Source organism: Boleophthalmus pectinirostris, unplaced genomic scaffold, assembly GCF_026225935.1.
Source record: "Boleophthalmus pectinirostris isolate CB_2022bp ecotype Guang Dong unplaced genomic scaffold, ASM2622593v1 HiC_scaffold_15, whole genome shotgun sequence".
Lineage (NCBI taxonomy): Eukaryota > Metazoa > Chordata > Actinopteri > Gobiiformes > Gobiidae > Boleophthalmus > Boleophthalmus pectinirostris.
This window is the reverse complement of record NW_026571070.1, coordinates 1,467,505-1,493,725: the sequence shown is the minus strand read 5'-3', so window position 1 is coordinate 1,493,725 and position 26,221 is coordinate 1,467,505. Positions and strand designations below refer to the sequence as shown.

Below are 26,221 nucleotides of genomic sequence, written 5' to 3'. Positions count from 1 at the left end.
CACGTTCTACATGTGTCCAAACAAAGCTCAGTGAGTCTCACCGCTAAAACAGAAGAACTGAACAAACAGCGTGAAACTTGTATTCAGCTGAAAACATCCAGTCTCCAGAGCGCAGTGTTTAAAGTGTCTCAAAGCCAAAGTACAGCAGAATAAATCCACGTCCACTCCAAAACTCTGCCAAAATCCTGCTCCTCGTTGGTAAATATCTCCAGCGTGGAGCGAGTGCGTAAAGTTCTCAATGATTCTCCTCCGTGCAGGGAACCACACAGTAAAAGTGTAAAGTTCTTCATAAAAATAAGAGCATGTGGTTCATGCGCTGCCGTTGAAATAAAGAGACAAATACGAGAAACAAAAGTGGAACTGAAGCACACGTCGGGCAGAAGTCGTGTCCTTCTGAACAACCAACAGCTGCATCAATGGACCAACTCTTCTTAAATGAAGCTTTTTTCCATCACGTGTCAAAGCCCCGGATGAGGAATTATGTTCATAAAATAACAAAATTATACATTTTGAGTTGAAAAATTAAATCAAATAAACAATGAACTTACCCTCCTGATGTCGTCGTCCATCACCGTGATTCACTGTAAACATCGTCAGCGGCCAATTAAAGGGACATCACCCAACCCAAGACAAAAGCTCTAAAGACTTCACCTGCAGGGGGCGCTCATCTAAAACGACGCAGAAAAAATGACGAGGAGTAAGCGGTTCATTTATTTAAGGACAGATGAGACTTGTGAATCATGAGTTTAACTGCAGAGTCTCATCAGTATGAAAGAAGTTCACATTATTAAACCTGTGTTGTGTTTTCCAGGTGCGATTCTGAGTAAACTCTACAAAATCCCAGGTGAGTTTCCTCACGTCTGTGTTTATACTTTTATATCTGTGTGTTGTGCATTTGTTCTGATGGATCTTGTGTTTTTTTCTGTCAGAGCTCGAAGGTAAAGACGTAGAAGATCTGTTCACTGCTGTCCTCAGTCCAAACCGCAACAGCCAATCAGAACCTCAGGCCAGCAGCAAGCCCCACCCCCCTGCCCCAGGTACACACACCTGTACATGCAAATACGCACACACCTGTACACGCACACACCTGTACGCGCACACACCTGTACGCGCACACACCTGTACGCGCACACACCTGTACGCGCACACACCTGTACGCGCACACACCTGTACATGCACATACACCTGTACTCGCACACACCTCTGTACGCACACACACACCTGTACACGCACACACACCTGTACGCACACACACCTGTACACACACAACACACCTGTACATGCACATACGCACACACACTGTACATGCACATAACACACCTGTACATGCACATAACACACCTGTACACGCACACACACTGTACGCGCACACACACTGCGCACACACCTGTACGCGCACACACCTGTACGCGCACACACCTGTACGCGCACACACCTGTACACACACACACTGTACACGCACAACACACCTGTACACGCACACACACCTGTACACGCACACACACCTGTACGCACACACACACCTGTACACGCACACACACACACCTGTACACGCACAACACACCTGTACATGCACATACGCACACACGCGCACAACACACCTGTACATGCACACACCTGTACACGCACACACACCTGTACACGCACACACACCTGTACGCACACACACCTGTACACGCACACACACCTGTACACGCACACACACACTGTACGCACACACACCTGTACACACACACACACCTGTACGCACACACACCTGTACACGCACACAACACACCTGTACACGCACAACACACCTGTACGCACACACACCTGTACACGCACATAACACACCTGTACACGCACAACACACCTGTACATGCACATACGCACACACACGCACACACACACCTGTACACGCACACACCTCTGTACGCGCACACACACTGTACACGCGCACACACCTGTACACGCACATAACACACCTGTACACGCACAACACACCTGTACATGCACATACGCACACACACGCACACACCTGTACACGCACACACCTGTACACACACACATACAAACACACATTTATTAAATATTACAAACACATTACAAACTTGTAAACCATCACTGACCCATAACGTGACCTGTGGGTGTCACCTGCTTGTTTCCATGGAGATAAGTTTAACATCTCCATGGGCCCAAGTAGAAAAGCTCCACAGTGCAGCTTTAACGCTGATGTAATGTGTTCAGGTGGACAGTTCCCGCGCCTCCCGCTGGTCAACGGTCTGATGGGCACCTCCTCTCACTTCCCCGCGTCTCCCATGATGCCTCTGGGCCCGCAGGCCACGCCCCGCTTCAGGGTGGCCCCGCCCCCTCACTCGGGCTCCGCCGCGCCCCTCCCCGGCCCCGCCCACTCCCTCACGCCGTCCAATCAGGCGCAGTCTCCCGCGGACGACCAGGACGTGCTGTCGACGGCGCAGAGGGGGATGCTGAAGTGGGAGAAGGAGGAGCCTCTGGGAGAACAGGCCACAGTCGCACCTGTGCTCTACTGCAACATCAAGTTCCCCCAACTCAAAGAACAGTATCCAGGTGAGTTTAACTACACAAAGAACAGTATCCAGGTGAGTTTAACTACACAAAGAACAGTATCCAGGTGAGTTTAACTACACAAAGAACAGTATCCAGGTGAGTTTAAATTCCCGTATTTTCTGGAGTATTAGTCGCGCTCTTAAGCCTCCAACCCCATCAAAAAACAACACAATCCAGAGCGAGCGCCTTATACACGAATCCACTCGGGTGTCCGAGTACGACTTCAGTAAACTACAAAACCGCACCACCCACAGAACACACAAACACACAAACGGAGCAGACAGCGACCGCACAGCGAAACACACCCACAGACACACTCATCACTCCACGCCGACGAGGAACAGAACGGAGGAACGAACCGAAAAAGTAAGTGCAACGTGCCGCTTCTAGACACAACTGAACAACTGAGTCACTGCGAACAAGCCGACAATCCTAGTAGTGTCCTGTTTTAGTCCTGCTTCAGCTCTGCTTTAGACTTAAGTTGAGCCCATTTCTTCATAAATTTTTATGTATGTTTTGTTTTTTCCCAGACTGGCCGTCGAGGATGAAACAGATCGCCAAACTGTGGAGGAAGGCGAGCTCCCAGGACCGCGCTCCGTTTGTGGTCAGTCCAAAAGTCCTGCTCATGCTCATGCACTTACACTCGTTTGTCCCACTGCTGAGTTCTAATATAACCAAGTATTTCAGACCAGGTTCTCTGTAGACGCCACCCGTGCATGTTTGAGTAATCTAGTGATCTCTCCCGGGCGTTGTTCAAACCCTCCTCTTTAAATTCCGTTTAATTTTCCAGCAAAAAGCGCGAGACAACCGCGCCGCTCAGAGAATCAATAAAGTGCAGCTGCCTCCCGACCCGCTGAAACGCCTCGCCCCGCCGCCGCAGATGAACTACGACCCCGTTTCCATGGAGACGGACGCCATGTTCAAGGACCCGCTAAGGCCCAAGGAGACGGAGCAGGAGCAGGAGTGGAAGATGCGGCAGGTGAGGCGGCCATTCTGACGCCATCCACATCATCTGTGTAGAGACGCAGGGGAAACCGAAACTCACTCTGGTTTAGGCCCACGTCTGGCTCTGATATGGTCCTGATGTAGACCTGATGTAGTCCTGGTTTAGGCCTGGGTTAGTTCTGGGTTAGTCCTGGTTTAGTCTTGGTTTAGTCTTTGCTTTGTCCTGTGATGCAGACCAGGTTTAGTCCTGATGTAGTCCTTGTTTTGTCCAACGATAAAGATCTGGGTTCTTCCTGGTTCAGTCCCAGTTTAGTTCTGGTTTAGTCCCAATTTAGTTCCAGTTTAGTCCTGGTTTAGTCCTGGTTTATTCTTGGTTTATTCTTGGTGTAGTCCTGGTTTAGTCCCAGTTGAGCCCTGGTTTAGTCCTGGATTAGCCCTGTTTTAGTCCTGGTTCAGTCCTGGTCTGTAGTCTGTTTAGTCCTGATTTAGTCCCGGTTTAGTCCTGTTTTAGTCCCGGTCTCTAGTCGGTTCAGTCTCGGTTCAGTCTTGGTTTAGTCCTGGTTTAATCCTGGTCTGTAGTCGGTTTAGTTCTGGTTTAGTCTTGGTTTAGTCTTGGTTTAGTCCTGGTTCAGTCCTGGTTCAGTCCTGGTTCAGTCCTGGTTTAGTCCTGGTTTAGTCCCGGTTTAGTCCTGTTTTAGTCTCGGTCTGTAGTTGGTTTAGTCCTGGTTTAGTCCTGGTCTATAGTCGGTTTAGTTCTGGTTTAGTCTTGGTTCAGTCCTGGTTTAGTCCTGGTTTAGTCCTGGTTCAGTCCCGGTCTAGTCCCGGTCTGTAGTCGGTTTAGTCCTGGTTTAGTCCCGGTCTGTAGTCGGTTTAGTCCTGGTTTAGTCCCGGTCTAGTCCCGGTCTGTAGTTGGTTTAGTCCCGGTCTAGTCCCGGTCTGTAGTTGGTTTAGTCCCGGTCTAGTCCCGGTCTGTAGTTGATTTAGTCCTGGTTTAGTCCTGGTCTGTAGTCGGTTTAGTCCTGGTCTGTAGTCGGTTTACTCCTGGTTTACTCCTGGTTTAGTCCTGTTTTAGTCCTGGTTTAGTCCTGTTTTAGTCCTGGTTTAGTCCTGTTTTAGTCCTGGTCTAGTCCCGGTCTGTAGTCCTGTTTTAGTCCCGGTCTAGTCCCGGTCTGTAGTCTGTTTTAGTCCTGTTTAGTCCCGGTCTAGTCCCGGTCTGTAGTCGGTTTCCCCTGGTTAGTTCCATCGTAGTGAGCTGCATGCGTTTCCCAGGTGTGTGGGGGCGGGGCTCATTTGCATATTGACATAATCATTTGAATATTAACGATGTGCATGAGGTTTCACTAATGTCTCTAACTGTCATTGAAAAGGGAGAGGTAAATGAGAGATGGGGCTCCGGGCTAAAATCACCATCACATAAAGATTGTCCCTTCCAGGCATCTGTAGCAGGAGCGGGCCAAGAGCCTCTGGTAAGACCTCACTCTACAGGCAGACTTCTGTGTCCAACGCCCTGAGCTCCCCCCCTCCCTCCCATAGGCCACGCCCACCACAGGCCACGCCCACCACTGCCGCCAATCCGGACTCTAAACCGCACCACAGCTCACACACGCCACCGCCGCAGCACTCAGCCCAAACTCCAGCTCGGATCAGTGCTCCATTTAAAAAAAACAAAACAAAAAAAACCCAAAAAACACGAGCTTTAGATGTGTTGATGCTTTGCAGTGACGTCGCGCCGGGGGTGTCCTACGTGTGTCTCTGTTGGCGGTTTCCACGGTGACACAGCGCTGCACGCTTTACCAAACACAGACCAAAAAAAAAAACAAAACAAAAAAACGTTTGAAGACGGTCTGGAAATCGAGACGTATAGAAAATGGATTTAAAGTAGAGTGACCAGATGTTCCTGTTGACCCGGGACAGTCCCAGGGTTCCCACGGTCATGGAAATCCTGGAATTGTCATGGAAATTGAAAATGTCATGGCACTTTTGTAAATTCAGAGAAAGTTTTGGAAAAGTATTTGAGGATCTCTTTCACTCAACTCCAGCGTTCTAAGTTCTCATGAGTCTGTTCTGATTATTTCTGAACGTCTTTGCGTCTTTTATTTAGAAGAGACGACAGTAAATGCACTGTCAGGATTTAGAATGTTCAAAAACTATAATCCCAAACCATAAGGTGAGTGGAAAGAGTTCACATTTCAGATTTGGCCCTAAAAGTCTGATCAGTTCTACACATGTAGGTGCCGTAAAATCATGAAAAAGTCACGGAAAACCCTGAGCCTGTGTCTCCTGTACCTGCAGATTTATCCAAAACCACTGATTTGTCCCAGTTTTATACAAGAAATGTCCCAGTGTCTCTATTTTTGCCCAATTTGATTCCTGACAACAGTAAAGAGAGACTTAAACTGGCTTTAGTTTCAGTAAAATATAGAAAATCTGCTTAAAAACGACCAAAACACAAAGAAAACTTTGACTTTACTGACTCATGTTGGTCATGAGTGGTCTCTGCAGAACAGTTTTCCTTTAAGGGCCCATCTGATGTAAAATAACTCTCTTCACCTTATATCTTCTGCACATAAACAAGCACAGTTTGGGTTTTGGAACATCCATTACACAATAGTTCTGAAATTTTACTGATTTCTTGGAGACAGTCACAGACCAGGAACTATGAAAGTCCGACTATTGCTCCTCCCCCCGCCCGTCCTGAGAAAGCACAGGCTCCGCCTTCCAAACGTGACGTAGGCGACGAGTGAGCCGCCCTTCCTCCGCCGTCTCAGGGAGGGAGGGGGAGACAGACGTGCTCCCTGATAGAGCACGAAGCTCAAGCACCGTGTGATCGGTGAAGTATTCATAAACGGGGTGGAGGCAATGGAGCGGGGGAGGGGGGCGAATGCGAAGCGTTTTCTGTTACGTCAAACATGTCATAGGTGTATCTGCCGCGTCACCGTTGTAGCAGCTTTAGTTCGTTGTCACGTGGGAGGTTGGAAGAAATACGCTGCAATTTGTTTAAAAAAAAAAAAAAATCAATAAAAACCACTTCGACGACAAATACAAGGCCCACACATCACTCTTAGAAGGTAGAAAGATCTGAAAATTTGATTTTGCATGAGATGGGCCTTTTAAAAGAAACGACAATAAATGCACTGACAGGATTTTGAATGTTCAAAAACTTTAATCCCAAACCATAAGGTGAGTTCACATTTCAGATTTAGCTCTAAAAGTCTGATCAATTTTACACATGTAAGTGCAGTAAAGTCATGGAAAATTCACTTTAGCTCATGAAAAACTCATGGAAAAGTTTTGAAATTTTGTCAGTGAAAAAGAGTGGGGACCCCGTTCCTGCAGATTTATACAAAACCACTGATTGGTCCCAGTTTTTTATGAGAAATTTCCGAGATGTCCCTGTTTTTGTCCAATCTGATCCCTGAGAACAGTAAAGAGAGACTTAAACTGTCTTTTGTTTCAGTAAAATACAAACAAGTTGCTTAAAAACGACCAAAACACAAAGAAAATGTGACTCTACTGACTCACATGTTTGTCATGAATGGTCTCCTTAATTACGCACTCGTTTAACTTTTTATTATTTGTTTTTTATCACCAACCCCCAAAAGTCCGGGGAGGTCCCAGTTTTTTATTTAGAAATTCTGGTCACTCTAATTTAAAGAGCACATTTTCATTTTGCTGTGATCAGAGCGAGCGTTCGTTCATGGTCCCGTTTAAGAGTTTGATTGATGACACGAGCTCATCTGTTGTAGTTCCGGCTCTTTCCGCTCAGACCGTGTTAAAACGAAGCTCACATTAAAGTCTAATTTGCGTAACAGCCGTGGTTTGAGTTTAACGTCACACCCCCAGGGAGAGACGACGACGACACCAGCTGCAAAATGTCAACACCAAACACCAAACACTGACGAGAGGAGGGCTGCTTCACACATCACTCAAATTAACCTGTTTCCCAAACGATTATTTACACTGTGAAAACTCAACGTGCATAAAAACTATCCACTTATTAACATGTTTTTATTACTAATGTTGTGATCCGAGGTTTAAACGTCCCATATCACACAAAACTGACTCGTGTTCTAATGTTCCTCCTCACACGCACACAGCTGGACTTGTGTTTGTTTGACTCTTTATTCTGAGTCTGTTTACGTCTCCAAAACTCAAAACGCTCTGTTCCACCTCGTGATGTCACGAAGTTGTAGTGTTCAGTTGTCTAGTGAAGGTGTGTGGAGTTTAAAAACACAGTGGAGCACTTCCTGTATCACCACTAGGAGCTGCTCGATACACGAGCCACGATAAGATACACACCTCGATACATATACGATACATAGGCTACGATACATACGATACGATACATGCCTCGATACACAAGCCGCGATACAATACTTAGGGCGCGATACGATACTTAGGCAACGATACGATACATACCTCGATACATAGATCACAATACGATACATATCTCAATACATAGGCCACGATACTTAGGCTACGATACATACCTCAATACGTAGGCTATGATTCGATACATTGGCCACGATACGATACTTAGGCCGTCATACAATACACACCTCGATACAGTGCACTTTTGGTTTGATACAAGTTGATTCGATACCGTTCAATAAAAAACAAAGACTAAATCATGTCTGAGACACTAAAAGTCTTTGTTAAATCACTTCTTGTGCAAAGTTCATCTGAAACACAAACATTTAAATCCTCAAACAACAACAACAAAACTGGAGCTGAAACTAAATCATTTAGTAAAATAAACCCAAAAAAATCTTCTTGGTGATATATTGATACAACAGCCCACGATATCGATACTGTATCATCACATTAAACAATATGATATTTATCAATATTTCAATATTTTTGCACTCCCCTAATCACCACTCAGTGACATCACAGGGTTGAACAGAGTGTTTTCAGTTTGAGAGAAGAACTGGTGTTAAATGTGCAGGTTTGTGTGAATAAAACACAGGAGTGTGACGAGGAAACGACGTTAGAAGCGAGCGGAGCAGAGTGTGATACGGGACGTTTAAAACTGCTTCTCATTCAGCCCAGTGTTTCTTAGAGTGCAGACGTGATCACATTTACTGCTCAAACCAGTCTCCTCACATCTGATCTCCCGACAGTTTGCATGTTCTGCCTGTGTCTGCGGTTCAGCTTTAGGCCAATCCTCCAGCCGGGTGAAGAACGGGTCAAATGTAGCTCCACAATCTGATCATTTGACCCTCAGAGGATCTCAGATAGTTGGACTCAGAACTCTCAGACCCAAACCGTGGCCCAGAGCTGGTGTCTGCTGCTCAGTCTGTCTTTGAACACTGTTTTTATTCTAAGTGAAATCAATAAGTCATGATGATATTTAAAGTGAAACAGGAGAGAGAGTGAGTCACCCCTGCCCCTGCTAGAACTGCACCACCACAGGGACCACGCTTTTTACATCCAATAGACATTTAAAGGTTTTTTAGATTCTTGTGGATGTAAAGCCTCAGTGGTGTCTCCGTGTTGCGCCCCCTTCTGGTCACTGCATGCTCCATCCTCAGAATCAGGGACAGAGAGCATTACCACGCCATGTAACGACGCCATACCAACTCAACTCAGCGCAAACTAATGGACCACCTCCACTCTGCCCACTTTTATCAGCACTTTAACTGTTCAAGTGTCGGACAGTAAACACAGACTCCTTTGTACACGCACACGTCTGTGTGAGTGTGTGTTTACACGGGCGACTTTACTCACAAACGCTCTTCAAATCTATAATCCATAATCAGATTGGGCCTGGTCACATGACACAGTTCACACTGATGTTTCTTATAATTGATGCTCACGCTGTAGCAGGGTGGGAGGGCATCTGACACACAGGCTGAGGAGGGTGGGGGGCATCAGTATTGTGTACGGTCCTTTAGTTTGTGCAGTGCAATGGCGTCGGCGTCTCACTGCGCTCTGTGCGTTGCAGCAAATGCGTCAGAAGAGTAAACAGCTGGCCAAGATGGAGGCCACTCAGAAACTGGAGCAGGTGAAGAACGAGCAGCTCCTGCAGCAGCGACAGCAGCAGATCCTGACCAATCAGAGGCTGTGCGGCGGCGTTTCCCCGGATACCGGCAGCCGCAGCCCCATGGCGTCCAATCAGCAGCTGGGGGGGAGCGGCGGCGCGTCGGGATTGGCGGATGACGTGTTCCTGCGCCCTCAGGCCCCGCCTCTCTCCGGCTTCTCTCCCTCCTCTCCGCAGATGTTCTCCCCGCCCTCCTCGCGACCCTCGTCGCCGTGGGACCCCTACGGCAAAATGGTGGGCACGCCGCGGCCGCCCAGCGCTCCGCAGCCTCCCCTACAGGCGCGGAGGAACTCTCTGAGCGCCTCCCCGGCCCACGATGCACTGGGGTCGCCCGCGCCCTCTCCGGACGCCAAAGCAGCTGAGATGTTCAGGAGCATGGCCCCGCAACAAAGTAAGACCCCCACACGGAACGTCAGAACACCCGGTTCCCCCGCAGTAAAACACCAGATAAAAGACTTCGATAAAGATTTAGGTCGTGTTTCACACTGTTCACCACTTCATGACATCACAGGAGCTGCAGTAGAACACTGAAGGTTTAGGAGCAGCAGTGGGAGGAACAAAAATACTCCAAACTATTTACAGACTTTAGTTCACACACATAACTGAGCCTCTTCAGTCACTTGTTTATGAGTCTCTGTGGTGAGGAAATAATTATTGTGGCTCCAGGGACATAAATTAGGCCAAATCAACCCAAAACTACTCACACGTGCACACACACTCGCACTCACACACACACACACACGCACTCACACTCACACACACACACACTCACACACACACACACACACACTCACACACACACACACACACGCACTCACACTCACACACACGCACCCACACACATACACACTCACACACACGCACCCACACACATACACTCTCACACACATACACACACACACACTCACACACACACACACACACACACACACTCACACACACACACACACACTCACACACGCACACGCACTCACACTCACACACACACACGCACCCACACACATACACACTCACACACATACACACACACACACACACACACACACCACATACACACATACACACTCACACCCACACACACACACACACACACACACACACACACACATACACACATACACACTCCCACGCACACTCACATTGTTACACCAGAATACACTGATACTGCCCATAGTTCTGGCTCAGTGCTGCTCCGAGAATCTTCAGAGACGTGTTTTAAATGTTGTCAGTGATTAAACTGACATCATTTTATTGTTATGTGACATTGTTGTTTTAGTCTCTGTACACGTGGCTCTGGCTCTAACCTCTTCCTCCTCCTCCTCCTCCTCTTCCTCAGCTCTGCAGCAGCCTCGTCCTGGGATGCTCAGTCCTTCTGGGGTGGACCACTCTCGTCTGTCGTACCATCGGCCCGTGTTCAAGGCGCCCATGCCCCCGCACCAGCCCATGCCCCCGCACCAGCCCATGCCCCCGCACCAGCCCCATGCCCCCGCACCAGCCCATGCCCCCGCACCAGCAGATGCCCCCTCACCAGCAGATGCCCCCTCACCAGCAGATGCCCCCTCACCAGCCGGACTTCTCTGCGGCGCGGCGGGACCCGTCTCGTCCCACAGACCTGGGCTTCCCTCTGAACCAGGACTTCCCCTCCAGCCCTCTGTCCGGTCTGGGCTCGCCTCACCGCAGCCCTTACTCCCAGGCCCCCGGCACCCCCAGACCCGACTACACCCAGCAGGCCGGGGAAGCTCTCAGCCACCAGTCCCCCCTGACCTCCAGACCCTCTCCGGACCCTTACTCCAACCCGCAGACGCCCGGCACCCCGCGCTTCCCCCGCTCCCCCGTGGGCACCCCCAGGCCCTCTCCCGAAGCCTACACCCAGGGCACAGACTCTTTCTCTGGGCAGGGACCCGCCGCGTCCGGATCCTCTCCCAGAGCCCCAGGACTGAGCGCAGATGCAGCTGGATTCCCCCCACATCACCAGGTAAACATCTGAGTCCTGCTCTAGTCCCGGTGTAGTCCTGCTCTATTCCTGGTGTAGTCCCGGTGTAGTCCCGCTCTAGTCCTGCTGTAGTCCCGCTCTAGTCCCGCTGTAGTCCCGCTGTAGTCCTGGTTTAGTCCCAGTTTAAACATGTTCTTAATTGTGATTGTTTCGTGCTCTGTTTCACTTTCCGTCTGATTCTAACGGTTGTTGTTTTTCCAGCGTTCTCCGGGTCGACCCCAGCCTCAGCAGCACACCCCAAAGCATGCTGGGATATCAGAGGAGGGTCACACTCCGGGCCACGACCCCTTCGAGCAGAGTCACGGGTCCGCGGGCCCCCAGAACGACAAGCTGCTCTCGTCCAACGAGCTGTCAGCACTGGGAGCCGACGGGCCGATGAGCATGATGCCTCAGATCGGAGACTCGGAGGACAAACTGAGACAGGTGACAGAGATGGTACAGAGCAGACAATCTCTATGCATGAGGCTTGTGCACGCGCCTGAACCAGTCACCAGTGTGTCCGCCCGGACTGACCCCAGACCCACCTCTGTGTGACCCCAGACTGACCCCTCTGTGACCCCGGACTGACCCCTCTGTGACCCCGGACTGACCCCTCTGTGACCCCAGACTGACCCCTCTGTGACCCCGGACTGATCCCAGACCCACCTCTGTGTGACCCCGGACTGACCCCTCTGTGACCCCAGACTGACCCCTCTGTGACCCCGGACTGATCCCAGACTGACCTCTATGTGACCCTGCAGTGACCGAGCCCTTTGTGACCCCGGACTGACCCCTGTGTGACCCCACACTGACCCCAGACTTAGACTGACCCCTGTGTGACCCGGACTGCCCGTGTGTGCCCTGACACACTTCACAGCATGTGTTTGTGCTCGTGAGGAGCACGGAGCTTCATCATGTCACATTTTTGTGGTTAAGTTTAAACTAAATCAAACAGAAGGTTACGCATGTAACTCCAGTTCTATGACTCGGTCCTGACCAGCAGAGGGCGCTGCTGAGCGCTGAATGTTAATGTGTTGTTTTGAGCGGCGCCCTCTGCTGTTCGCCCGCTGCATGCAGAGTGTGTGTGTGTGTGGGTCTTTGCTCTGACCGTCCTGTGCTCGTCCTGTGCTCCACAGCGTCAGCGTCTGCGGCAGCTCATCCTCCGACAGCAGCAGCAGAAGAGCGCTCTGCGACAGGAGAAAGGCCTGCAGGAGGCGGGGCCGGGACCCGCCGCGGCCGCCCCGGGGCAGAGCGCCGCGCCAACGCCGACACCGCCCCTCGCGCCCACGCAGGCCCCTCCCGCCCCGGCTCATTTACCTCAAACTCAGACGGCTCCCGGACACGCCCCCTCTGCGCCTAGCCCCGCCCCCTCGGTCCGTCATTGGCCACAGGAGGAGCCCGACCCGTTCGGACGGCCCCCGCCGCCGTATCCTGGGCAGATGAGGCCTGTGGCTCCGCCCACTCTCAGGCTCCACCCCGAACAGCAGCTGCGGGGTTTCCCGCCCGGAGAGGCAGGGGCCTTCCCCCGACAGATGCTCATCAGAGGACCCCTCAGGTGAGACGCGTTACCACGGAGACCTGTCTCTGGTTACCACGGAGACTGTTGTTAACCCTGTGCCCTCTCCTCTGTGGCAGGTTCGCGGTTCCTCCAGGAGCTCCAGGGCTTCAGGACTCCTTCATGCGCCCGGCCCAGGGCCCGGTGCCTGGTGCCCCAGAGGGCCCTGTGCCCATCCGCAGACCCACAGACTTCACCGGGATCAGACCCCCGCACCCGCACATGATGCCAGGTCTGCCCCTAATGCCCCTAATGCCCCTAATGCCCCCAGTGCCAGGTGGACTTCAGGTCTACAGATCACACAGTCTTCAGCGTTAGAGTAGGAGGTTGTATCTGTACCAGGTGCACGAGTGTGTAGTACATAGACGAGTATCAGTGTGTACCTGTACCACACACACCTGTACCTCACACACCTGTACCTCACACACACACACACCTGTACCTCACACACACACACACCTGTACCTCACACACACACACCTGTACCTCACACACTGTACACACACACACACACTGTACCTCACACACACACACACCTGTACCTCACACACACACACACACACCTGTACCTCACACACACACACCTCACACACACACACCTGTACCTCACACACACACACCTCACACACCTCACACACACACACCTGTACCACACACACACACACACACACTGTACCACACACACACACACACACCTCACACACACACACACCTGTACCTCACACACACACACCTGTACACACACACACACACTGTACCTCACACACACACACCTGTACCTCACCACACACACACCACACCTGTACCACACACACACACACACTGTACCTCACACACACACACCTCACACACACTGTACCTCACACACACACACACCTGTACCTCACACACACACACACACACACCTGTACCTCACACACACACACACCTGTACCTCACACCACACACACCTGTACCTCACACACCTGTACCTGTCGTCCGCAGGAGTGCCTCAGCCGCCCTTCCTCCCGCGCTCGGTCCCGGTCCAGCCCCACCCGTCCCACAGCATCATGGGTCAGCCGTACATCGAGCTCCGGCACCGGGCGCCCGAGCACCGCCTCCGCCTGCCGTTCCCCGTCCCCGAGCAGGAAGCCCCGCCCCCTCGTCAGCAGCAGCAGCAGCCCATCGGGATGGCGGCTAACGTGGAGCTGGCGGGCGGCGAGTCGATGGAGGAGCACCTGGAGGGAGAAGACTCGGCCGTGAAAGACCTGGAGGATGTGGAAGTGAAGGACCTGGTGGACCTCAACCTCAACTTAGACCCAGAAGACGGTATTTGACCTGAGACCTCCACAGCGACACGTTTAACTGAGTTTAAAATGCAAAAAGTGCCAAAGCCTGTTGTCTGTGTGTGTGCGTGTGGATTTAGAGCAGCAGAAGTGAAACTGAGTCAGATTGACAAAGCTCCGTCACACCCAGCTCTTCTTCTGGCACTTTCTGGTCGTAATATTTGCAGAAAGTACTTTAGATTCAGTCTTATATCCTCTATATCTTCTACACAAAACCCGCTGTAGTAGCCGTACTTTAACATTTTCGAAGTGTTTCTTTCTCTAACATATAATGACATTGTAATTATATTTGTTCACGTATTTATTCACATTAGAGCCCATTGTGTAATTTGCCAGTGTAATGTATCCAGTCTGGCGCCCCCTAGTGCCTCTGCTCAATTTCATTTCTCTCCAGAGACTAGATCAGAAATCAGAAAACACTAGACGATTCGCAAAAAACCCCGGAAGTTGTAGACGTACACTGGCCAATCAGCTGTGAGCTGTGAAGTCATGACGTCGTGGTCGTGTCGTCTGCCTGTGTCCCTTTTGTGGAAGAGCACAACAGTAAACAGTGAGGTTTCGAGATGTAGATGAAGACAGACATTTCCCAGATCCCTGAGGATTTAAATCCAGAACAAAGAGAATGTTTGATGAATTTGATCTCGGGGAAAGACGTTATTGTTCTTCTTCCTACAGGATTTGGAGCATTACAAACGACACGACCAAACAGCAGCGATTGGTTCAATAAAAAAAGTCCCCGCCTCCTGTCGAGTGAATGAATCCTAATGCTGCAGGTCACACGGTTTACACCAAGAGAAACCTGCTCAGGAATCAGTTCTTTATTGTCACACACCTAAGAGCAGCTCTCTTTATTACCACAGACTATTCTCACACCTTTCTCCTCTCTCTCCTCTCTTCTCTCTTGTCTTAAACTCTGTCTTTTGTTTTTGTTTTTTTCTCTTTTGTTTGTTCAGGTAAAGAGGACTTGGATCTTGCCGCTAACGACCTGCACTTGGACGACTTCCTGGTGACTGGCCAGTTTGACCTGATCGCTTACGCCGACCCGGAGATGAACCTCGACAACGCCGACCTCGACCTGGACCCCGTGGACCAGGAGCGAGACAGGAAGTCCGGGGAGCACTCCGGCCAATCGGCCGCCTCCAATCAGATCAAACAGGAAGTGAAGCCTGAAGGGAGGGAGTCTGGGAGCGCGCTGCAGAATCAGGCGTCTCACACTGGGCACATGGTCCCTGTGAGACTCCCCGCACCTGGAGCTCCAGCAGTGACCACAGTCGGACTCAAGGTGAGTTCTGTAAATGTGGAGAACACAGTGACATGTAGATCTGAATAAATCTGATTAATTAGGTTCATCTGTGATTTTTAATCAATCAGAAAAGTTTCTAAATCATCAAAACGAGGCCAGAGAATTCTGGCTTTTCACATCTCTCCTTCATGACTGTTTTCACCCATAGACCGTATATAAAAGGACATATCTAACCCACTCACTGCTGCACTCCAAACAGGAAGTGAACATGGTCGCACTTTGGCTCCAGTTCATTTTCTGTTGATAAACCGTGTTCGCTCTGTCTGTAACTGCAGCTGTCAGGCTCCTCGTTTTGGTCTTAAAATGTTCTTAATAATCCCCCGTACAGTATCCTGGGTTTTATTTTGCTGTTTTGTCACAAAATAAAGATACAAACATTAAATAACAGACTTCAGTCAGTCTTTCCCTGAAGTCTCTCCTGCTGATGATAGCAACAGGTGTGATTGACAAAGCGTCCGCAGTGCAGGTTTAGCAGAGAGTTGGGCTGTTACCTTCAACAGCCTCGCTTCTCCTGATTGGCTCTTTGGTCGCTTTGATACTGTCAGTCGAAATTCCAAATATGGAACACTGCCCCAAATTCACCACTGTAACGGCTCGCCTTAAAGGTTGTATAGAGGATTTTCCAAGGAACGAGAAATCCAGCGACTGTTTGTCCTTTTTCAAATGTTGCGCATGCGTGAAACCACCCCCCCTCCCCTACAGCTCCCTACGTAGAAACGCCTTCTTCCGCCTCCTCTTTACGCCAGAAACAGGTTTGTTTACAGCCGGTGAGCTGCACATGACTTGTAAACAACTAACTACAGTGTTGGTTAGACAAGGCGGAGAAGTGAGGAGCGGGGGGAGCGGGTGTGCGGACATTTCGTTCGCGGACGAGAAGTGAGGAGCAGGGAGAGAGGAGAGAGGAGAGGGGAGCGGTGCGCGGAGATTCCGTGCCCGGAGAAGTGAGGAGAAGGGGGAAGAGCGGAACGGGCAGCGGGGACAGGAGTAGGAAAGGGGAGCAGAGAAGGTTGCGCGGAGATTCAGTGCGAATGAACTAGCTACAACACGCAGCAGCAAGCGGACTCTTTCTTTGCCTTGAAAATTACGTTTTCAGACATAGGATATCGCTTTCGTGTCCTGAAAAACGTTTGACTAGCTCTTGGAAATAAAGTACGTTTTCATAATAAGCAGAAGTTTCCTGTCCAGGAGTAATTTGGCGACCAATGCGTCAGTCTTTAGACCCTGCGTCTGCTTCAGTCGCGCCATCGCTGGAATGAATCTACAAGAATCACCTTAGTTTGGCTTCGCTGCTTTTCCCCTTGTCTTCTTCTTTCAGCGACCTCAAAAACGGACTTTCTTTTGCGGCTAACTGCTCCTGGATTCTTGTCGCCATTGCAACAAACTTTGTGCGAACTGCGAGGAAGATATAGGTCAAAAAAAAGCCGCTAAGAACTGTTGTGTTGGTGGAGTAAACAGCGTCTGTGCGTCTTGCGTCTGTGGACTGCGTGACAGGCGTACGTAAACCACGTACCGGCGGCGCAGGCAAGTCAGTTACACTAGAAACGTAGGGAGAGATTGATTGACAGCCTGTCAGCTAACAGATAACGAGGCAATGTCGTTATCTATTGGCAAATGTTTAGCCCCACCACGTCCAGAGTTGATGAATTTTTATTCTCTTTTTTTTGGTCATCATAATTACAAGGCTACTGCACCTCTATAATGCTATCATTGACAACTTGAAACAAAAAAAAACAAAAACAAAATCCTCCATACAACCTTTAATAAGCTTCACTTGACTGAAGCTGAACGCTGTGACACACGTCACACTCCTGTAGTCCACGTCTTTATACAGTCTGTGGTTTCAACACTGATTCAGCAACACTTTACTCCCTAATGTAAGAGCTGTCAGTCATGACTTATTTGTAGTTTTATCTGTCTGGGTTTGTAGTTTTATCTGTCTGGGTTTGTAGTTTCATCTGTCTGGGTTTGTAGTTTCTTTGTCTGGGTTTGTAGTTTCATCTGTCTGGGTTTGTAGTTTCTTTGTCGGGGTTTGTAGTTTTATCTGTCTGGGTTTGTAGTTTTATCTGTCTGGGTTTGTAGTTTTATCTGTCTGGGTTTGTAGTTTTATCTGTCTGGGTTTGTAGTTTTATCTGTCTGGGTTTGTAGTTTTATCTGTCGGGTTTGTAGTTTATCTGTCTGGGTTTGTAGTTTTATCTGTCTGGTTTGTAGTTTCGTGGGTTTGTAGTTTTCTGGGTTTGTTTCTTTGTCGGGGTTTTGTAGTTTCATCTGTCTGGGTTTGTTTTTATCTGTCTGGGTTTGTAGTTTCTTTGTCGGGGTTTGTAGTTTCATCTGTCTGGGTTTGTAGTTTCTTTGTCGGGGTTTGTAGTTTTATCTGTCTGGGTTTGTAGTTTCTTTGTCGGGGTTTGTAGTTTTATCTGTCGGGGTTTGTAGTTTCTTTTGGCGCAGCAGAACAGTTGAATACTCCCTTTCACCTTGCAGCAGTATTGAGCCGTGCTTTTTCTCAAATCCAAACTGTCTCTTTCAGACCGAGGCTCCACCTGCTCAGAGTCAAGCTCCGCCTGCTTCCATGGCAACAGGTAACTCACTATGACGTCACCTTTTGACTTCACCCCACCCACACAACGCCCAGACCTGGGCTCAGCCTGGATCAAAACCCGACTTCTTTTTTCTGGACTAAATTTGACTAAACTTTGGCTGAACTAGACCAACTCTAGATTTGTGAACTTTCATTTTTCTTTTTCACTCTTCTGACTGTAGTTTCACACTGTGAACGTTTGTGACGACCTTCTTCAAATGGCCACATCAACTTAATTTCCACAATTTCTCACGTTTTCAAACTTGTTTCTTCCTCTCACAAACCCTCGTGCACTCCCCCAGTCTTCACGTGCATGAGCTGTAGTGCACGTCTCGGTCACATGCACAGCTGTTGTGCGATGGTGGTCTTTCACGCTTCTCTGACCTTCAGTCTTTCCTCTGCGCTCGATTCTCGTTCGATTAGAGCACAAACTTTACAACAGAAACTGGTCAGGTTCCAGCGTTAAAGGTTCTAACGCCAAACTGACTCTTGTGGCTTTAAGCAGAGTTTTAATGTCGTTTCCTCCTCACAAACAGAGCTGCAGCTGAGTTTGTTTCATTCACACTTTAATATTAGTCTGTCTACAGCTCAAAATGCTGTTTTCTCCTCTGTGATTTCACAAAGTGGTCGTTTTTTGTTTTTAATTCAAGGTTTATTTATTTACAAAGATATGCTGTAACAACGTGACACAACAGGTTTTCATCATTGTAAAGTTTTTCTCCTTAGAACCTCAGCCTCAACTTGTAAACTGAAAAATAATGACAAAAAAAAAAAACTGGTAGAAAAATGTATACAAATAAATGATATAAATAAGTAAGCAGTAACTAGATAATAAATGATAAATTAAATTAATTCAGTTTCACTTGCTTCTGTGGTCTGGAAAAAAGCCAAGAATAATTCCAGATTGTATAAATTTTTTTAACTGAGCCTTTGTGGTTGTGTAATTTTCTCCAGTTGAGTGTTCTGCCCTGCAAAAAGGCAAAAGAGCTTTAACTCTCCAGAGTGTGAAACTGAGAAAAAGGACGTCAGAGTTTCTGTTTTGTCCAGACAAAAGTGTAAAAGGCTGTAGTGAGTTAAACATGTGAATGAAACAAAACGCCGTTCCAGGTCCAGGTGTGTGTGACGAGGAAACCACGTTAGAACAGATCAGAAGCGTAATATGGGCCCGTTAAATCCCACTTATATTTTTTCTGCCTCTCAGCTCCTCAGCGTGTTTTCCAGCAGAGGGCGCTGGGGCCTTCCTCTCTGGCTCCTCCTCAGAGTCTCCATCCTCGTGTGGTTCTGAACCCTCAAATCCAGTCTCAAAACCAGGGCCCGGTCCAGACCCAGGCCCAGTCCAAGGGCCAGGGGGACCCCCAGGACCCCTCCAAAACCCGACCTCTGCTCCTGGAGGAACAGCCCCTCCTCCTCCAGGACCTTCTGGACCAGGAGAGGCAAGAGCAGCAGCAGCAGAAGCAGATGCAGGCGCTGATCAGGGAGAAGGCCGGCACCGAGCAGCCGTTTACCAACATGGGTAAGACCATGAAAGAGACCGGAGCCAGAACCAGAACCAGAAACCGAAACAGAGCCAGAAACAACCAGGACAGAGCCAGAAACAGAAACAGAAACGACCAGGACAGATGAAGAAAAGAGGCAGAGCGCTTCACTGGGTCATAAAAAAGTCAAAAAGAGCAGTGCAGGTCTACGAGGGTTGAACTGGTCGTCTTAACAGAAGTACAAACCCGAAACCAATTTTTTTCCTCATGGTTGGCCAACCTTGTTTGTTTTTTGTTTCTTTTTCCTGTAGTCATGTGATGTGGTCACGTGATTGATTATTTTATGGCACCTGTGTGTCCCGTTCTGCTGTTCTGCCTCGACAAAGACCATCTCGCTGGTCGAAACGCGTTGGTGTCCCTCCATGAAATAAAAGACTTTTAATATATTCAGTCAGAGGGCCTCAGGTTTGTACCTTGCCCACTTTTACATTTTTTGGGAAGGGCAACATTCTGTTAAGACAACCAGGACCGAGACAGAACCAGAAACAACCAGAACCGAGCCAGAAACGGATACAACCAGGACAGTGCCAGTGTCAGTGTCAGACACTCCGTTTACATGCCCAGGGAACCGGAACTCCACGTTTGCTGAACAACCAAACTCAAACCGTCTTTGCCCCAAAATCTGCCGGCCAACTTGTCCCAATCTGCAGCAGGTCAAAGGTCAAAGAACCCAGCAGGTGTGAACAGGCCCACGAGGCGTTCAGGTGCTTGTAGTAACTTTGCATAAGCACTAAAACTTTTGCAAGAATAAAAAGAAAAACAGCCTATAACCACACTTTTGGCAGTATCTCATTTACGTTCAAGTTTTTCGTCGTATAAATGGCCTAAACACACTGGAGCTCTGTTTGGTTTCACTTTCACTTTAATGTAGCGGAAACTAACAAAACGTGCTCGGCAGAGGTGGAGCGGTTTGTCATCACTGTTCCTCTTAAACGACTGAGTGTACGTCCAAATATAAAAAGTGTCCACACACACGTCGAACATTTGCTTTGCCGTTTCTCACCTCGAGCAGTTGAACGCCTCTCCGCGCTGAGTCGTCCTCCTGATGTGTCGCTGGGAGATTCGATTCGACAGTTTGACGAGTTTCCCGGTTTTCCTGACGTGCATGTAAACGGAGTGAGATACAACCAGGATTTGGATGCAGTAGTTTTGAGGAACAGGCAAAATGAGGCTAAAAACACTGAGGTGAACTGTGCAGTGAATTTGAGGTGAAAGCGTCGAAGGAGTGGACTTTAAAAACGCAGAGGAGCTCTTTTGAAACCACCTGATGACCTCATGCAGTGAAGCCAAGCTCTAACACATTTAAGAAACAAGCCACGGGTATTTTTGTTTGATGGGGAAACAACATGATTACACGGTTTTAAAAAAAAAAGTAAAAAGCCAATTTAGTAAAACACATGACCTGTTAAAACTACACAAGACTCGAAGAAACATTTTGGACTAATCTGGACTAAACCAGGTCTAACTCAGGACTAAACCAGGTCAAACTCAGGACTAAACCAGGTCTAAGACAGTCCAAGTCTGAATCTTGTCATTGTTTTTTTTTATTGAAAACGTTGTGTTTGGCTCCTCAGACTTCGACTCCATCTCGGACCCGATCATGAAGGCCAAAATCTTGGCTCTGAAGGGGATCAATAAGTTCATGTCCCAGGGTCCTCTGGGGCTGAACTCCATGGTGCGACTCCAGCAGCAGCCCGCGGCTCCCGGCGCCGCTCAGGAGGGGGCGCCACCTGCTCCTCTGCCAGCCTCACAGGTAAACGCCAGGGCAAAAACAAAAGGAGGAGGATGAAGGTTAAAAAACTTATTGGAGCCCTACCGCAATTGTTTTCCATAATCAATTAAATAATATATATATATTTTTTAACACCTTTGGAGTGTTTACCTGTCATTATGCAGAAATATACACACATATATACAAAAACATATCACATATACATACATATACATGTACACACTAGGGATGGGCATGATTAGTCGATTAATCGATAATTGATCATTAAGAATTTCATGGATTCCGTTCATTTTAATGGACAAACTGAATGTATGTTTGTGTGTCGTGACCAAACAGGTGTGTACATGTGTCTCTGCATCAGAAGGAGCGAGACACAAACAGTGGGTCAGTCTGTAAGGAACTGAAGCACAAATGTGGATTTAACCAGGATTTGTACAAGAAATTCCAGACTTTCCGTTGCGTTGGGACAAGTGTGAGTCCATGTGCACAGTGTATAAAGCAGCACATATGTGTCGGTGTCCAGTGTGTCAGGGACCTCAAAGCACCAGGACACAGAAAACATGAAAAAACGTTGTCAGGTGAGAGTCGCTCAATGTGGATGACGAGGCCCCGCCCCCCTCCCCCCGTACGCTGTCCTGGTTTTGACAAACACAAATCTGGTCACACTAACCTGTATTCACCTGAGTCATGTTGCATCAGCGACACAAGAGCTTTTTTTTTTCTTGGCTTAGTTTATGCAAATGAGCCATGTGGTTTTAAGTTTTGTTTGTGTGAGATTTGAACAAAACTGAATTAAACACATTATAATGTCAAACAGCTGATGTGGATCTAGAGTCGTTATGTTTATATGTCGTAAAGTTGAATTTATTGATGCAGATTAGTGCAGATAGTAATAATAATGATGATCATTTTAATATAAAAACGTTCATGATTAATCGATAATCGATTGCTAATTCTCCTGACGATTGATTAAGAAAATTTAATCGAATGCCCATCCCTAGTACACACACACGTACACACACACGTACACACACACGTACACACACACGTACACACACACGTACACACACACGTACACACACACGTACACACACGTACACACACACGTACACACACACGTACACACACACACACACGTACACACACACGTACACACACACGTACACACACGTACACACACACACACACACGTACACACACACGTACACACACGTACACACACACGTACACACACACGTACACACACGTACACACACATGTACACACACACGTACACACACATGTACACACATGTACACACACGTACACACACACGTACACACACACGTACACACACGTACACACATGTACACACATGTACACACACACACACACACGTACACACACACACGTACACACATGTACACACACATGTACACACACATGTACACACACATGTACACACGTACACACACATGTACACACACGTACACACACATGTACACACACGTACACACACGTACACACACACGTACACACACATGTACACACACACACACACACACGTACACACACACGTACACACACACGTACACACACATGTACACACACATGTACACACACATGTACACACACACGTACACACACACACACACACACGTACACACACATGTACACACACATGTACACACACACACACACACGTACACACACATGTACACACACGTACACACACACACATGTACACACACATTACACACACATGTACACACACATGTACACACACACGTGTACACACACGTACACACACATGTACACACACACACATGTACACACACACGTACACACACATGTACACACATGTACACACACACGTACACACACATGTACACACACACACATGTACACACACACGTACACACACACGTACACACACACGTACACACACATGTACACACACATGTACACACACACGTACACACACATGTACACACATGTACACACACACGTACACACACATGTACACACACATGTACACACACATGTACACACACACGTGTACACACACGTACACACACGTACACACACACACACGTACACACACATACATGTACACACACATGTACACACACATGTACACACACATTACACACACAGTACACACACGTACACACACACGTACACACACATGTACACACACATGTACACACATACATACATATACACATCATAGATATCCAGTACATAAACTCAATATAAATATTTATACACATATATCACACATATACAAGTGCAGAAACATATTTTCGTTTATTGTCGTACATACAAATAATAATGTTATCGTAGGCACAAAGTTTATCGTTTATGATTGTACAAAATAGACAGTAATGAGAAAATTTAAGGATTTTTGTTTTCGTTTATGGCGTAAAAACTAATAATAGTAATGAAGAAGACAAAAGTTTATTGTTTATGATTGTACCAAAATGAACAGTAATGAGAATTTTTTAAAATGTAAGGATTTCCATTGTTTCTATTCGGACGACATAATTTTAATGATAAAGAGGCATGAAAGGTACTGTTTATGCTCATAACAAGATAAAAAGTAAAAAAAAGTTAAAGAAAAGCATGTTTTTAGTTAATAGTCGCGGTTTGGACAGTGGTTCTAGTCTTCTAGGTATTTCTGTAAGATTAGATTTTTTTTTCTTGTTTTTTGAAGTGCACCAAGTTCGTACAAACTTTGATATGTTCATCTAATCTGTTCCATCATGTCATGCAGTACGTGAAACACACACACAGTTTCTGACAGATTATTAACACAAACACTGCAAATGTATCACACACAGGTTAGAAACAAAAACGGTTCATTTAGAGTTTAGTTTCGCTCAAAAATAAAAGTCACTAAAACGTTTTGTGATTCCAGGACGGAGTGTTGAACCCTCCCATGGTGCGGCCAACTCCCCCAAACTTCGGACCAGGTTTTGTCAGTGAGTATTTCGTTATGTTACTTCCACTACAATAATATTACCGTAAATTCTGGACTATAAGCCGCTACTTTTTTCTCACGCTTTGAACCCTGCCGCGAATAAAACGACGCGATGAATATCTTGAACGGATTCTTTCTTATTATATAAACGGTCTGTGGTTAGGCAACAAGATGGATCCGCGCAGCCTGAGAGCAGAAAACACCGCTGTCTGTGCGATTTACACATGGATCTAGGGTTCATCTAGGGTGTGTAGACAGTGATACATTATGAGTCTGTACAGTAGAGATGATGAGAGTTGGTTTATGTGGAGACCATCACGTTGATAAAAGGAGGAACGGGACCAGAACAGATTAAAATTGTCAATAAAACCAAAGTTGTAGTGGAAGGAAGTGTGTTTGAGCCAAATGTGGAGAAGTAAAATCCTGTTATTAGTGCTCCTTCCACTTCTATCAGTGCTGTCAGTCCTCCAGCCACGTCTGCCAGGACCAGGACCAGGACCAGGACCTCGACCTCTGAAACTCTCACTGGAGACGGCAGAGCTGTCTCATGTTCTGTCTTCATTTAAATCTGCTCTGACTTCAGGTGTTTTGTTGTTGTTCTCCTGTAGACGAGGGGCAGCGGCGTCAGTACGAGGAGTGGTTGGGAGAGACGCAGAGGCTGCTCCAGATGCAACAGCGCCTCCTGGAGGATCAGATCGCCGCACACCGTAAAACCAAGAAGGCTCTGTCGGCCAAACAGAGAACGGCGAAGAAGGCGGGGCGCCCGTTTGCCGAGGAGGACGCCGCCCAACTGCGATACGTGACCGAACAGCAGGGGGCGGTGCAGAAGCAGCTGGAGCAGGTCAGGAAGAGTTTAATCTGTATAAAAACCTGAGACTGAAGGAAACTTCTGTGATTCATTCATGTGTTTGTGTTTGTCCAGATTCGAAAGCAGCAGAAGGATCACTCTGAGCTCATCGAGGATTACAGATCCAAGCTCCAGCCACGGGCGCTGCAGCCTCCCCCGGGAGCCCCCCTGATGCCGCCCGCTCCCCCCGGGGCCCTGGTCCCTCCTGGAGCTCCCCCCGGGGCCCTGGTCCCTCCTGGAGCTCCCCCCGGGGCCCTGGTCCCTCCTGGAGCTCTCCCCGGGGCCCTGGTCCCTCCTGGAGCTCTCCCCGGGGCCCTGGTCCCTCCTGGAGCTCCCCCCGGGGCCCTGGTCCCTCCTGGAGCTCCCCCCGGGGCCCTGGTCCCTACTGGAGCTCCAGTCGGGCCCTTGGTTCCTCCTGGGGCTCCGGTCGGACCCGGGCTGATGCAACATCCTCCTCGCGTCCCTGGTTTGGGGCCCGGAGCTCCGGGATGGGCCCCGGCGCAGGGCATGGGCCCTGGGGTGATGGCCCAAAGGATGCCCCCTCACATCCCTCCACAGATGGGCCCCCAGCCTCCAGCCCAGAGACCAGCGTTCAACACGAGCTCCAACGGCTCCACAGACGCCCCCACTCCTCATGTGAGTGTGCAGGTCCTTTTAAAGCTGCTCTTTGTGTTCATGTGTGTTTTAAAACTTTTCTTCTGATTTCTGTGCTGCAGGTGAAGTTTGACGACAACAATCCGTTCAGTGAAGGTTTCCAGGAGCGAGAGCGACGTGAGCGTCTGAGAGAACAGCAGGAGAGACAAAGAGTCCAGCTCATGCACGAGGTACAGACTCACTCACCTCACTGTAATCTCATATATAC

The 26,221-nt window shown here is 48.5% G+C and overlaps 1 protein-coding gene across 1 annotated transcript in view; it reads left to right on the top strand.

The window, feature by feature from the left end:
* The window catches only part of LOC110166930 (histone-lysine N-methyltransferase 2C-like), a 72,537-nt gene that overhangs the window by 19,739 nt on the left and 26,577 nt on the right, over positions 1–26,221 (top strand). The window contains 20 exon segments of the mRNA XM_055150998.1: positions 812–844; positions 930–1,037; positions 2,227–2,565; positions 3,096–3,169; positions 3,356–3,544; positions 9,458–9,944; positions 10,890–11,143; positions 11,145–11,528; positions 11,748–11,981; positions 12,662–13,080; positions 13,161–13,312; positions 14,065–14,388; positions 15,359–15,687; positions 18,233–18,284; positions 19,485–19,796; positions 21,393–21,571; positions 24,450–24,513; positions 25,121–25,353; positions 25,435–25,995; positions 26,076–26,183. Coding sequence (XP_055006973.1) covers positions 812–844; positions 930–1,037; positions 2,227–2,565; positions 3,096–3,169; positions 3,356–3,544; positions 9,458–9,944; positions 10,890–11,143; positions 11,145–11,528; positions 11,748–11,981; positions 12,662–13,080; positions 13,161–13,312; positions 14,065–14,388; positions 15,359–15,687; positions 18,233–18,284; positions 19,485–19,796; positions 21,393–21,571; positions 24,450–24,513; positions 25,121–25,353; positions 25,435–25,995; positions 26,076–26,183 — 4,835 coding nt within the window.